The sequence below is a fragment of the Rhopalosiphum maidis genome, chromosome 2 (genome assembly GCF_003676215.2).
Source record: "Rhopalosiphum maidis isolate BTI-1 chromosome 2, ASM367621v3, whole genome shotgun sequence".
In the NCBI taxonomy this organism is placed as follows: domain Eukaryota; kingdom Metazoa; phylum Arthropoda; class Insecta; order Hemiptera; family Aphididae; genus Rhopalosiphum; species Rhopalosiphum maidis.
Genome location: NC_040878.1, coordinates 87,871,603 through 87,887,734, shown reverse-complemented (window position 1 = coordinate 87,887,734; position 16,132 = coordinate 87,871,603). Strand labels below are relative to the sequence as shown.

General features: G+C 30.8%; 1 protein-coding gene across 1 annotated transcript; it reads left to right on the top strand.

Moving 5' to 3' along the window:
• The first annotated feature begins 661 nt into the window (after nt 1-661).
• On the top strand, nt 662-15,765 carry LOC113554285 (noggin-1-like). The gene is made up of 4 exons (XM_026958051.2): nt 662-708; nt 6,683-6,999; nt 13,062-13,366; nt 15,411-15,765. The coding sequence occupies exons 2-4, from the start codon at nt 6,754-6,756 to the stop codon at nt 15,610-15,612; spliced, it is 753 nt and encodes a 250-aa protein (XP_026813852.1). The 5' UTR covers nt 662-708; nt 6,683-6,753; the 3' UTR covers nt 15,613-15,765.
• The last annotated feature ends 367 nt before the right edge of the window (nt 15,766-16,132 follow it).

Below are 16,132 nucleotides of genomic sequence, written 5' to 3'. Positions count from 1 at the left end.
AAAAATGTAAAGTATATAACATAATGTACGTATAACATGCCTACGCACGCACTAGTTATTAGTTTATTTATATAAAAAAAAAATCAAATGATTAAGTTTTCGAATCACGGGAGATCGATCGAATCGGCAGTAAAAAAAAAAAAAAAAAATACCTATAGGTGTGTACTGTGTAGTGCTCGCACAAACAATACCATGGTATAGAGTGAAACTTCAACACTACAAAACCTCAACTGACGACAAAAAGAATTACATAAATTTGGTTCTAATTTTGTTTTGATTCTGTAAAATATACTTTGTAGAGCAGAAATTTTCATCGTACGTGGATGTGTTTCATTGTATGAAATAACAATAATAATATTATAATGCGACAGATAAAACGCACCGGAAAAAGACGTTATGGCTGTACAGCACAGTCATTGTTCGGGGAAGGTAAACTCGCGCGTTTCTTTTTCGCCTCCACACTCGCAGCAAACACGTGTCGCGTCAGTATGCGTAGTACAGTTGGATAGGTAGGTAGGTAGGTAGGTAGGCACAGTCGTACTCTGCCAATAGGGTCGTCGGTGGTTAAGGGTCTGAAACTATATTTTGTTTGACGAGGTGGGGAATTAGGATGTTCGGGGGACGTCGAACTGTCTGTCGAACAGTTTTACGTTAACCTGCTCGGAACAAGACTAGCATTGTATACTCACAACGCATCATTTGCTGCAGGTAGGTGGATATTATTCTTTTCGGTATTCGTATATTGGCTGTAGTAGATAATATAAAACGCACTTTTTGACGTTGGACGTCGTCGGTGCCACATGACGGTCGTCGTCGTTTTTGTAGGTGTTTATACGTACAATAGTATGAATTAAACACCGCCGCTTCACGGATATAATAATTATAATATACGATGGATGTACAATATGATGGCATAAAATAGTAATAATGTCAATAATATCAGCTATTATTGTGATCCGGTAGCGCCTTGTTCGGTTTGTTTAAAGGCAATGTTTGTTGTGCGTGTGTAAGCGATTCACGCAGCCAAACGTATGGCACTCGCGTGGTTCTGAAATTTGGTACGTGTAAGCAATTAATGTTATATTATACTCGAAGTACATTTTTTTTACAGTTAACATTTTAAAGAGAAGGGGTCGGGTCGCACAGGGATTCGTCGGCCCACGAAATACGAATAATTTATTGTACGGATAACGTTAGCCCATTGTTGTTTACATAAAATAAAATATTTATTAATTATTATAGTATTGTTGTGCCTGTAATTTAAAATCTGTCTTTGGTATTTGATCAAAACGATCCACATAAACGTGTTAAAAATCATCTTTGTCGTTGACAGAGTTCGAGAAAGAGTAATTTGTTAGATATCAATTTGTTACAGGTAACGCCATGTGTTACATAAAAAAAAATAATCATAAATCCACCGGAATGACGGTAGCCACGGGTTATGTTATTAAGTTAAAAAATACTCCGGTAAAAACGTCACATGCTACTTAATATTTTCTCCAATGCGAGATAAAACATCGAATAGTGTATTTTGTATTTTTAAAATTGTGATAAAAAAAAAATTATATCTCGACGGTTCTATGGTAACGTAATTATTATATAAATCGCCGGCGGTTTGGGGTAACTTTAAAAAATATCCAATTACGAAAAAAGATATGTTACTCAGATTGTGCGGGTCCGGGGTTTTTTTTGTCGTTATGGTAACGTTATTTTATTATCCATCGGTTGCTGCTAAGGGCAACATATTAATATGTACAATAACGCTATATAACATGAATTTTATCATTATTATTTTTTGATTTCTATAGCGACTGTAACAGCCAGTAAAATTCGGTTGAAAAAATGTTGTATCTGCCCCAAAAACCTATAAAATAAATATATTTAAGTGACGTATCCGGAGGACTTCGCTATAATGACTCATCGAATCCAAATCATCGCACGGACGAGATTAGTCGTGTTTATTTTATTATATTTTATTTTTTCAAAAACTCAAAGTTTGAACAACAGTCAATGCACGTTAGCCTGGCACTCCTATGCCAGAATTTTTCATGAAAAATTGTATAATTATTTAGTAACCAATTCGTAACCATTCGTAATTAAAAATTTAAAAATCGCGACTTAATTTTCACCAATGAAAATTAATTTATTTCTCAAGTTATTCTGATAGTATTATGTTACATCAACAGCCCCTGTGCAGAGAAATATACTTGATTAAATCAAAATATTACCACTTTAGTAACTATTTTGATTTCACCAAGCGCACTTCTCTGTATTATGGTAGATGTTGGTGCTAGCCAGGATAACGTATCACAGTTCCTGTTATAAAATATCATGTTAAAAATAATTAGAAATTCATGCGTATTTTTTTTTATTTACGTGAAAATATTATTGTCTACACAAACACTCTTTCATTTGAAATCATTTCCATATTTTTGGCAGTTCTAGTTTTTACGGTTTCCGCGCGTGTCCACGCTTTTGTACCACGAGACCTGGACCCATAAAAACCGTTCACGAGAAAAAAAAACTAAACAATTTTTTACACTTACCGCCAGCTATGAATTCGATTTTTTACGATTTACAACGCATAAGGTCAGATCGGCACTTAGTGTGTGGTCACAGGAAATATAATATAATGCCGTAAAGTCTGCTGTCTATGCTGCGACGGGCACATAAATTTAATTTTTAAAAAGACGGACCATACATGCTAATGTAAGTATCTGTGTACTCGATACAGTAATACGTAGATACGGATTATCTTAGATGATATCGAAACCATCAGTCGAAAACTTAGACCCGTTGATGGAATTTATGATATCATAATATGTTAGGTTAAAAATAATAATTGTAATTAAAATGCCACCGTTGCATAAACAGAACGATTTTTATCCACTACACTTAAGTGTTTTGTTTATAAAATAAATGGCTTCCGTAAATTACATAATAATGATAATTATTTAAATAAGTTGGGTTAAAGGACTGGAAATAGTAACAATGGCATATCAGTTAAATTTGGAGATATCAATCACACACACACACACACACACACACACACAAATAATTTACACCTAACTAAATTCAAATCAAATATTTTTAATTTTTTTAACACAAATATACGTCAAAAACATAAGATATAATAATATTAATATTATAGCTAATATTTATTTTATTTGTAGATAACTTATCAATATTAAAGAACAAATTTTTATTATTAAAGTGAATTTATTTATTATAAAATTAATGGTATATACATTATCCAGGGCATCTCATCTTTTTGGTAGTTTATTGAAACAGGTTATTATAAATATAATAATATAATACGTTTATTGCGAGGTTTTAAACTCTCATCATAACTTGCTTCGAAGTTAAAATATAAAAAGCTTTATAGTAAGTTAATCCACTGTAATATTAAAAGTTAAAAATCATAAAATAGATCACTCTAAACGTGAAATTCGCTGCTTTTGTCAGGACGGAGACAACACACGAGTCGGTTATTAATGTCTTATTATCATCATCACTCGTCACAGATGATAAATACCATTTCAGTAAATCATTTTCGTAGATCTTTTTTTTCTTGCAAATTTCTATTCGGAGCCGGTGTGTCGAGACTTTTTATCTGACATTCGATAGATGCTTAAGCTGTGGGACCCACTTAAAAACCGTTCGAGACGCACTCGTACGGTATATTATACTGCAGTAACGAAGTCATCAGTATTATTTACATTCACCGTCGTCGTAGGTATACCTATTATAATAGATAGGTGCTCGTATTTTTTAAAAATCACGTGGCGCCGTAATAATTTATATTACGTTACGGCGTGACAATAATAATAATGATATGATACCGTTTAATGAGCACTTGTGTCGTGAAGTTATCGTTTCCAAAAATCGTTGTACGCGCGCCCGCTCGTTAATTAATAGGTATGCAATAGGTACCGTTCGTCGTTACAAGTGTTGGCGGTCCGGCACACTATAATATAATATATACAAATCGTTTTATATAACAATATTACACGCGACACTTGACGGCTCGCGCGTCCACGGCACTTCATAGTATTATAACGATATAAGACCGTATTATATAATAATAATATTATATGCGTAAAATTGTCGGATCTCGTCCGCGGCATTCGTCGCTTATAAAAAATATTATGATATGTATAATACGCGAGGTGAGTCACGAGTTCTGGTATTTTTTACCCATTATTGTTGTGACCCGCAGCCGGTCGTCGCGTAAAGAATTTAGACGTGCACCACCTATACATATACATATTATTATTGTATACGCACTGTATATAATATATTTTTTTTTATACACTCGTTTACGTGTCCGTCGGTTGACACGGAAAAAAACTCCCCAAACAAACAGACCGAAAACGCCGAAACGTAAGGAACAATAATAATAATAATAAAAAAAATAAATAGAATTTCCAAGTATTTATCGAAGTATTTGCCAGATGCGGTAAACGATAGGCGTTCGTGTATGGTTAAAAAAAAATCTCTCAACGTCTCTCCCATTGTACAGTTATATTATTATGTGCATATAGGTATATATATATATATATATATATATATGTGTATATGGCCGCAGCAGACTTTTGACCCATCTGCTGCAGCGGTCGACCGGTATTTAGACACCACATATTATTATAATAATATAAGCACCTATATATATTATATTATATATCAACAATATCATATTGAATGTGTGTGTGTGTGTGTTTTTTTTTTTTTTATCTTATCGAAATTATTTACGTTTAAGGAGACAAACATAATATTACATTGTACGCATATAGGTATTTAATGGCCAGCGTGTTATTTTATTTTCACACGAGACGAAAAATGCAAATGCCATCGCCGTGTTCCGAACGAATCGAAGGCGATGATTTTTTAACCATTTCGTTTAACTGCGTTTTTATTTCACGTCTTGTATCGTCGAGCACAATGTTATCGGCTGTTGAGCTTGAAAAATTCGAAACGATTCACCGTGCAACGTACCGTGAAATTCAATTACAAACAATTACTGAATTATCGTTATTCGTTATGTACAGTAGGTATCGAGTTATCGATATGACTATTTATTTAAGTCCTAAATGAAACAGCGTTGGCGCAATTTCAGGATTGTGAAGGGCGAGGGGGAGGCAAACCACAAGTTGAAAAAACATCAAAATTCATCTAATACTTTCACTATAAATAATTTTGTCTGATGTTTATATCCTCCTATTTGTGAACACACAAAAAAAGCATAATAATATATCAATCTTAAAAATATTTGAACACTCGACACCTGTACCAAGCATGTGAAAGCATAAAATGATACAGCAATAGATAACTTGTTTTTAAATTACTTAATACTGTGTACAACAATACAAGTCTCCTTTATGTCTGCATCTGATAAATGATAATTTTAAAAGGCATTTAATAAAATAACATCTACAATTTTAAACACGAATAGAAATGTCTGTCCGATTCTATGAATAAATAACAAGATTACTTATATAAAAGAATGGGTGAAAATTCTACATTGTCAACCAACCCCTTCTCCGTCAAACAGCGCCACTTTACGGTGTAAAAATGACAATAATATTACATTATATTATGTAATATACATAACAGTCATAGAAATCCTACTACACACGCACGACGGGGTCGGGGTGGTCCTGCAAGGTGGTTTAATAGTTGAATCCGTCATGTCGCTTTCTTTATAATTTATTCGCTGATTTAATTTCGTCAAATCATTCGCCGACCAACCTACAAAACGCGGACGACTGTTCTTAAAGCTTTTATTAAGTTTTTTCTTCAAATCCTGAAATCCTTCCTCCCTCCGATTCTGAGTATTTGTGAGAATAAAATATGAAAATCATATTATTATACTCGTCGTCGGCGGAAGTGGCGTCGGGTGGTCTGCAAAAATCGTTCGAATGGTCTTTAAAATATTTCGGGGAAAAAACACACGCACGATTTTCGACAAAATAACACGTTATCATTTTACACGATGCTATTATGTTATATTTTAAGGGGTCGGTATTTTTTTTCTCTCCGATCCATCGTCATTCAACGGCTGCGCTGTTAACCCGCATTCCTCGGCATTATTCCTCTGCCTCCATTCGCTCTGTCTTTTTCATACGTCTTTACACTCATTCACTCACTCACTCACTCACTCACTCACTCACACATATACACACGCGCGGGCGCGCTTTCATTCTATCTATCCGTGACCAACACTATACGTTTTCTCGACACACACATTATTCCACTCGCACACGCGCGAGTATAATATAGACACCCCCACATTTGCATAACAATTTCAAAATATTTTTTTACTCGACGCCCCCCGACCTCGCTTTGTGATAATACAATATTATATCATATACAAATATTATTATAATGTCCCCGTCAACCGTGTCCCCGCAATGACGCCGGTTCCTCCGAGGCTCGTCAGTATTATAATAGGACGACACAACCCGACGATTTAATCTACGCGAGACCACGACCGATGTGATTAATATCACATTATACACGATCATATATTATTATACGTTCCGTCGTACTGAATGTTATTCCTATATTATGTTTATATCATACGACGACGACGACGACGTCGGTATCAAAAATAATATTTCCGAAATAACGATAATAATTATAAAGTAATAATATTTTTGTGTTCGCTGTTGCTCCACAATAGATAGACGGTGTGCGGACAGAGTGCAGACACGGAGACACGAGCCGCCGACGACGAGACGACGTTACAATATTATGCAGCGTTCCTTTGACGTCGGAGTTACACTGCTCGTCGTCCTGACGGCGGTTGGCGAGCAGCTGCAGCACGCGGACGCGGTCAACTCGCCCGCCAGGAAGACGGGCGAGCAGAAGTCGTTCAGCGTGTGGTTTCGCGCCGAGCCCGACCTGCCCCGCAAGAAGGACATGAAAGCCGACAAACTCAATCGACTCATCGGGTCCGATTACAACGAGATGTGGATGAGCAAAACGGCAATTGTAACGGTACAGTCAGCGATAATGCGTATCTCCCATTATGTACCTCAACGTCTATAATATACGAGTAGGCAATGCAACTGTTATTATAGCCGTCAGTGTTGTTTACAAATCGCGTCCAGAAATCAATGTTTATTTTATAATATGGAAATCCGTTCGACATTTCTTCTATGAAAAATATTACGATTGGGCATTTGGTTTCCGGGATTTATCAGCCATAGAAGATTTGTCCCGTGATTTTTGAAAACGTTGTTTTTTTATTGATTTATTTAGTAAAATGTACAAATAATAAGAATAAAATATAAAGTTTGGAAATCAAATAAATATAAAACTAAAATGAAATAATAATAAATGTGCCGATAACAATAAATTATTAGATGAATCGAATTCTAAAAAAACAAATAAAATACATTAACTCTATACTACCCAGAACTCAAGTGTAATAATAATTAAGATATTTTATATTATTTGAAAAAACACGATTAAGTTGACGTATAAGTTAAGTGTGACATTTAATATTAAATCATTTGTAATTGTATATCACATAGATTTCACACAGTCATTTTTGTAAAATAAAAAAATATAAATTTGTTATTTTTAAGAAATTAAACAATATTTTTTTAAACCGCTAAGGGACAAAAGTATGTGTAATTACTCCCGCCCGGGAATCAAATACCCGATTTTAATATCTGAAAGGGACAATACGCGCGTTTTAATTTCAGCGTAAACATTAAGTGTAATTTATATTCTTAAACACTACGAATGAATAATGAATACGTCATGGTAGTGCCGTATTAGCATGAACTATAAATTGGTACCTACACAAGGTTTCTTTACCGATTACTAGATCAGAATATCAGATTGTAATATTGGGTAATGAATAAAATATAGTCATAACTAATAAAAATAAGGCGTGGATGTTAATGGCCTAAAATATATTCAAAAATGTACAATGAAAGATGAATTTAAAAAATATATTTCGTAAAAATATCCTAAAACGTCGAAAAATTCCGTCAAAAAATTTAATTTAAATATAGGGGGGAAGTATGAAACCGCTATGCTATTCAGTAGGTATCATTGAATAAATAGCTGTTATGTATGTGTTAAATTTAAATTAATAAACCATTATGTATACGAAAAGCGATTCTGAGCAAAGACGGCCTTTACAATGATATCTGTGAATATTGTTAGATTACTAAACTTATCTCACAAGATATATTAATTATATTGCTACTAAAGTATTTTTTTTCAGTATTAGCAATATAGTAAGTAGGTAAAATTCATTTTTACAAAAAATGATTGCATTTTAAAAATGCCAATGCGTGTATAAAATCTAGCAATTAATAATATTATATTATATCGTACTTAAAAATGTTAAACGAATTCAACAGAATAACTAAAATTTTTATTCTAGGTTTCAGTAATACATAGTTTTGTCCTGATTTTAACTTAAAATATTCATCAAAATTAAAAAAAAATCATGCTTAGGTGCTTGATATTTTTTAATTTTGATTAAACTTTGACCATTTAAAAAATATATAAATACTGATTGATTATTGTATTAATTACTAAAATATTTAAATAAATAAAAATACTCTTATATTATCTTCAAATCCATTTATCATAAGCTTATTATATTATATACTTTGTACATATAGTAAAAATACCTTTAAAACTACTCGTTTGAATATGAATTTTGATAGGTATGTATGTCAACATTCTTATAAAAGAGATGCGCTGTATAGTTTACAATAGAAAAAGAGATTCTCGATAGAAAGACTCAAATCTCCACAGGTCATTTCTTCAATAGCGCAAAAATCCCAAGAACCTGCAGAAAGTATAGTTTCGAGGTAAACACTTATTAGATACCCAAAATCAGATTTTGGGTGTCCGCACGATTAAAGAAAAAAAAAGGGGTGAGCGTGTTTGAGGAATCGCCCTGTATAATATTATTATTATATTTTATTACACTCAACGAGCTCACCGCTCGCATACATTATACGTATATACTTATATTGGTAGATGTATATGTTTTTTCCACGTTCCCAAACGTGTCCGTTAAATGATCAAATCTTTTGTCGTCGTACACACATACAGCATTATATGTTATATTATAATATAATATAGGCAGTATTATTATGGGAATAAGTAGGTACGTGCCATAATCTCCTGTCGAGAATAAAATGCGCACACCTACTACAACTGTCTATACATGCACTATGCCTGTACAGTACACAATATACACGTCTTCTACAGTTTTATGTGTATACCTGCAGCAGCCATTATATTATATTATATTATGTTACAATATTTTAGAAGCGTGTTGTACATACCTGTAATATAGCAAGTACACGTATTCATAATAATATAATAATACACGAATTTTGTAGGTACCACCGCCACCTGTATGACACCATGCATACCGACGATGTAAAGAATTTCCGAAAACTCGCCTAAAGATCCGTTACCCACGGGTCGCATTGAATTTTCATCCCCGTGTAGCTAACTACTCTCTCTCTCAAAATAGAAAAAAAAAACCAAACCCGCAGTTCCCGGGTAATTATACATAATATTGCTGAACTATATAATTTTATCTGCAAAACTTGGTCGATTGCCACCCGACGGGTTTTTTTAGGAATAGCGGACGATATTAGCATATGCTATATTATAATGTGCGCAAACTCATACTAATAATAAATACATATTTATATTTTTTATGACTGAACTACGGTCAAGCAAAAGATATTTTACATTAAACTTTTTTTTCTCAACTCCAATTACTCCAAATCCTCACGGGGAATCTATTATTACATTTCCAAGCCTCGGTTATTGAAATCAAACATTTATTAAGTCTAGATATTGAAATCAGATTTGAACATTATAAAAAATATAATATTATTTACATTAGATCGTACGAACAACTTTTTTCTTCCTAACAGGGCGTAATTAGATTTTAAATAATATAAAAGACTTTTACGATAATATTTACATTTCTAAAGACAACATTTGATAAGTTAATTTGTTTAAAAGTTGTTAGCAGAATCTAAATGAGAAAAAAAAGGGATCCAAACTCGTTTTTAAAATTCATATCGATAATCATAAATCGATCAGTATTCTTTAAGTCGCATAGAAAATAATATGTTGTATTTGCTTGAAAAAAACAGTCCATTTCGAATAATATCAAAACAGGCGTTGTTTTAAATTGTCCTGCCACTGGGTACGAATGTCCTGTTCTACGTTGACAATTAGTCGAATACCTTTATTCGAATATATATTGTGTACGAGAAATTACTGCAGTAAAATAAAAGGTTTTACACGTCGTAAAGTCTTTATAATATTGTTGTCGTTTGATTACGTTATTTGTTTTGTTTCTTTAGTTTTTAAAAATAAATTTAAAAAAATTCTCAAACAACTACGCATTGTGTTATCTCACGGGCTTCTTCCTAGGTCGTGTTCTCCGACGGTAAATGTACTATTCGATTCTATGATATTCTCGCTCGTATTACATAATACCTACTGTTGTACAGAAGAAATAAATCGTAAATTTTTATGAATTATTAGCGGTTATAATTTAAATTTCTATAAAATTATTTATTCACCAAGAAAATTGATGTCTTATTTTATTTTTGTACCAACAAACAAAATAAATAGCCGTTTCCTAGCGTGGGGAGTGCCCACGTGAACACAGCTCTGATAATTTAACGTACCGTAGATGTAAAATAATACATCCGTTTTAGCTTCTTGTCGAAGATAAAAAGATATTGATTTTACGTCTGGTTTTATTGTTTCGTTTAACGTATACGAAGCGTCCCTATGTACACTCTCCATAGATAATATCTTAACGGATCCGTCTGATTTTTCCAGTTGGATTTGTTTGGTAAAAAAACACACACACACACAAAACCCATCTGTTAGTAAATTATATTACTATGACCACCGTAATGGTTTTCACTGTAATAGTTTGACACCAGTCCAGTACGTGTATGTTATAAAAAACAATGTGTTATGTGTGTACTTTATAACCGCCGTGTCAATGACAATTACTATAACTATATTACTATTAAGTCCGAAACAAAATTCAAAGAGATTAATAAATTATTTTTGTAGTCTAATAATAAAGATTTTAGTCACCTATAAATATTATATACATTTTGTAACAAAAGTAATCCTTAGTCCTTAGTATACCACAGTTAATAAATACATTGATATCCATTTTTTTAACAGTAATTAATAAAAAAAATTAAATTGAGTATAATATATAATTATTATTACGTATGTATGGAATTCAGTTCTTAACACCTAGGTAGTTTTAGAGTGAGTTAAGAATTTGATTTTGTAAGAGTAATAGTAATAGTAACTACTTAGAATATTTGATAACCTACCTATAATAATATGTAACCAAACAATTAAAACTGATCGCATTTGTAAAAACCAATCCCGATTGTAATTTTCATATAATGATCCGTAAAAAAATATAGTATTTCTCTTGCAATTTAAAACCAGTTTATTTTATTGCGAAAATTCTATTAAATTAACATTTTTTTTTTTTTTTTAACGAGAGCAATAAATATCTTTTTCTTAAGCTTTGACAAAAACACACTGATTAGTGATTTTATATACATACGTAGTTAAAAAGATCTAATCGATTAAATCGGTAGGTACACCGCGTATTATAATACTACGATGAGTAAACCCGATGGGCGTATGCCAAAAGAGGATACTATAAGTATTTTTTTATTATTATTATTATTATTAGATGCGACAGTAGTATGAACAATAATCACAATATTATAATCATCTCGATGATTCGACCCAATACGTGTGAACGAAGCGCGTTGTATCGTTGTACGTATTATCAAAATTGAAATCAAAGAATTTCAGACACGACTTTACGGTACTCGTTTCCTATTACGACCTCCGATGATGATTCAATTCACTAAACACATCCGTATTTCAAACTAATATAAAAAACACTGAGCAGATAAGATTATTAAATATAAAATTATTTAAACAATGTAATAGTATACTTAATATGTTAATCGTTTAAGTATAAACTCTTTAAAATATTGTTATTTAATTTAATCAGTTATAATATTATAGAAACGTAGATGTAACGAAGATAATAACAGTTGTATGTCAATGGTATATGGTTGAAATTATCAACCAAAAACAGTAATAGACCGTTACCCGTTTCTGTTTCTATGAATAATACTAGGTACTAATAAGAATTCAATATTGTCCTGGGCAACCAGGAAAAAACGGTTTTATTCAAAATTTAAAATTTAACACAATATTATTGTGGCTAAAACCTAAATTATAACCAAATATATTGATAAGATCTTAAATAAATTTGAAAAGTATGTGACTAACATCCTAATATTGTTGCCCAGTAGGAGGGTTTCACTATTCATTTCCTTTATTACAAAGTTCATACTAAATTCCAATAAGTGGTTATCTATATTATTATAATCGATTTAATTAAAACGGTTTTTTTTTTAACTTTTTAACTCAACTAATTAGTTAATCATCTAAATAACTCAAGCGCTTAAATAGTTTAATTGATTGTCAAAACAGCTAAGTTTTTTCCGATTATTTTTTAAATAATCCACCTAGTTAAAATAAAAAATATTATTGAAATGTATGGTTTTAAATATTAAAAACAATGATAACAATATTATTCACGGTTTTAAATACAAATAATCTAATACTATGATAATTTCTGTTACGTTTTTTGATAAAATAATATTATAGACACAACAATAAAATAAATACTCTTTATTATAAACTTATAATGTTCTTAAAATAAATAGATTTCATTTTATTTTAAAACTGACCGAAGTTAATATTTTTTCCATATTAATTATAGAGTAAAATTTATTATTTTTTGTCAATTATCACATATTTGCCTTTAATTTAACGTTTTTGTGTTTACTTAACACAAATTAACATGAGTTCGTTATTTTCATTAAACCGTCCTGCTTTGATTCTTTGAATGGTTTCATTGTTTTGGCATACGACATGACTGTAGTATAATAATGTGTACCTATAGAGTATTATATCACAATTTACAGGCATACCACGGAAACGCATCGGATGCGGTCGGCGTCAAGTCATCGGAGACATCCGGGCCGGACAACTTACAGTTTCCAGAACAACTTCCGGCCCAGTACCAAGAAATGATGCGTACGTGGTTGGTGCACCGGAGCACGTGCCCGGTTGAATACGTGTGGACAGACCTGGGAAAGTCATTTTGGCCCAGGTGGATAAAAAATGGTCGATGCGGTCGTTCGGAAACGATGAGCTGCAGTTGGCCACCGGGCATGTCGTGCATGCCATCGTCTATAAAAGTACTCAACTTGTTGCGGTGGCATTGTTGGTGAGTCGGTTACGATACGTTCAAAAGTGTACACATTTTAAACTTGATATATAAATAGTAGAAAAATATATTTTTTAGATCCCGAGTAAATCGATGAATATATTGATTTTACAATGACGTGTGTGTTAGTATATTTACTCGTATGATAACTATTTTTACTCAAACGATTTTTGATGTTTTGTTTTAATTAAAAAACGAATAATCGTAGATACTCGAAATATTTCAAAATATTTTGAAAATTTTTAAGTTATTTATAGACATTCGATTATATATTTTTTTAAATTGTATTTCTACAAATGTCGATAACAATTTTTTCTATAATAATTTCTATTTACTCACATAAGTTGTTCTTTTAGATGAAAAAAATATTTATATTGATATAATTCATTTTTAAACATTAAAACACTGAAATTTTAAAAACGATAACGTTCAAATTGTTTTACAGTTAAGTATACAATGCACAATTTTTATAGCCAAGAATTAAAAATGTAATACACAATTCCATAGAAGTAGTACGTTATTTGATCCAAAAAATAAAAAAATAATAATAACAATAATAAAAATATAGATATTTCTGATATTTTATTTTTTACTCTCAAATAAAAACCATTAATAATTATACAAACAAAATAATATAAAAGTAGCGAAATAATTTTAGACTATAATCTGGGCTTTGTACACATAAGTTTATACATAATTAACGTTTTAATTATTTAATCATAATTTTGATTGATATGCCTTTGCATAATTTGAATGTCACGTCATTTGATGCTTTGTTTATTATTTTAAAATCATATTTACAACGTATTATTAGTGTTGATAAATTAAAACCAATTCAGTAAACATTTTAGTAAATAATGCTAAGATATAATATCGAAATAATTATGAGGAATGATCCATGAAATTAAACTATCAAATGTATTGTGGAATTTATAAATTGTATATTTTCCTATAGTATCTATTTCGAGAATCGAGTTATTAAGCTTAGAAACTGAAAAAATTGTGATGGAATTTTTTTTTTTTACTTTTAAATGAAAATCATCAATGATTATACAAACATTACAAACAAAATAATATAAGGGTTAAAATGTTAAAGGTTAAAATAAAGTTTAGCATATTAAAGTAGTGACTTCTGAAAATATTATTTGAATGTGTTGATGTTAACAATTCGTTCTTATTCATGATATTGAAAAATGCGAGTTTAACTATAAACTTTATACTGTTTATATTATTATTACAGGAAAAACGGAAATAGTCATAATAATATAAACATAAGCGTGCATAGTATTATAATATTACGTTGTTCATATTATATTGTATGTAACGCAAAAAGTACTATACTAAATATAACTTGGCTTAATAAGGATTGTGATGGGTTGGTTTAGTGAGGTGTAGATCGGTTTGTACTACCTCTTGCGGTTGCTTGAAGTATGCTCGCGTTTCTAATTCCTCAGGGCCAAATCGGTCTAGGGTGCTTTGCTACTAATTTTTTGTTAAATTATTGGTATTGACACCTACATTATAATAATACTTTTTTGCTCTGCTTTATAAATAAAAAATAAAGTTGAATATCGTCATTAGACGTTATCTAAAACTACGAAATCGCTATATAATATAAAATAAAATTATTATAATCATATGGTTTCAAGATTTCAAATACCTAAAAATATATATCGTGTAAAATATTTTTATAACATAAAAACATCTAATAAAGAGAATTATTGATAACGTAAATGGCTTAGGTACCGACAATTTTTTAAAAATTATTTCATTAATGCGCGAGAACAATAATATACTAGAGCACAAGATTAAAACATTAAAGTATTAAGAACATTTGTATTTAATTGAAGATTTTTAATGTGTTTTTAATCCTAACTATAAATAAACACATTATGTCGATTTACAATTTACGTAATTAAGAATGTCGATGACGATGTGATTTTTTAACTAAATTATACTTAAAAATGTAATTTGCTTAATGGTCCAACATATGTATTCAGTTTATCATTATTTTATTAACGATTATTATATGTGAATTTTTTAGGTTAAAAAATAGAAAAAATAAAAGAAAAAATCGGGAAAGAAAAATGATGGAATTATTGAAAGTGCACGCGGCAAGAGGCAGGAGAGCTACCGGTCCAAGAAAAAATAAAAAAAAGGACGATAAGTTCAGATGTCTGTGGATTAAAGTACCATATCCGGTGACAGAAGACTGTACGTGTTCGTGTAGAAAACATGACGAATAGTCTAAACAGTATGAGTGTATATTCATTTATAGTCTGATGCAATTTCGTTCTCGAACGTAATATATAAGCGTATATATTATAATAATTTATTGTTGTACATTTGAATATGAATGATATTTCGTTAGCTTGAACATATTATTGTATTACAATATGATTTTTTTTTTAATAAATTATAAAAAATAAAACAAGAACACACGTCGTCAATTATTATAGATATATATTTTGATTATCTCGAACTCATCCTTTGCGGATTATCCTTTAAATATTTTATATTAAATATGCAAGAATGTATCCATATGAGTATTAAATAAAAATTTCACAGTGATTCACAAATCTGTATAAGTTTTTCCATGTTTTATTTTAAAATTTGGTATTAAGAAAATGGGTTTATCGGCTTCAAATTTATACTGTAGAGCATAGACCATATTCATTAAATCAAATTGAAAAGAAATTAAACTTAAAATTTAAAACATTAAATATACTTGATTTTATATGCTAATGCGGGCAATTCCTATATTCA

Bases quoted from the DNA above. Each gene is read 5' to 3' on its own strand.
- LOC113554285 (XM_026958051.2), top strand. From the start codon at position 6,754: ATGCAGCGTTCCTTTGACGTCGGAGTTACACTGCTCGTCGTCCTGACG. The intron at 7,000-13,061 runs GTACAGTCAGCG...CACAATTTACAG, and splicing joins GCAAAACGGCAATTGTAACG to GCATACCACGGAAACGCATC. The intron at 13,367-15,410 runs GTGAGTCGGTTA...TGAATTTTTTAG, and splicing joins TTGTTGCGGTGGCATTGTTG to GTTAAAAAATAGAAAAAATA.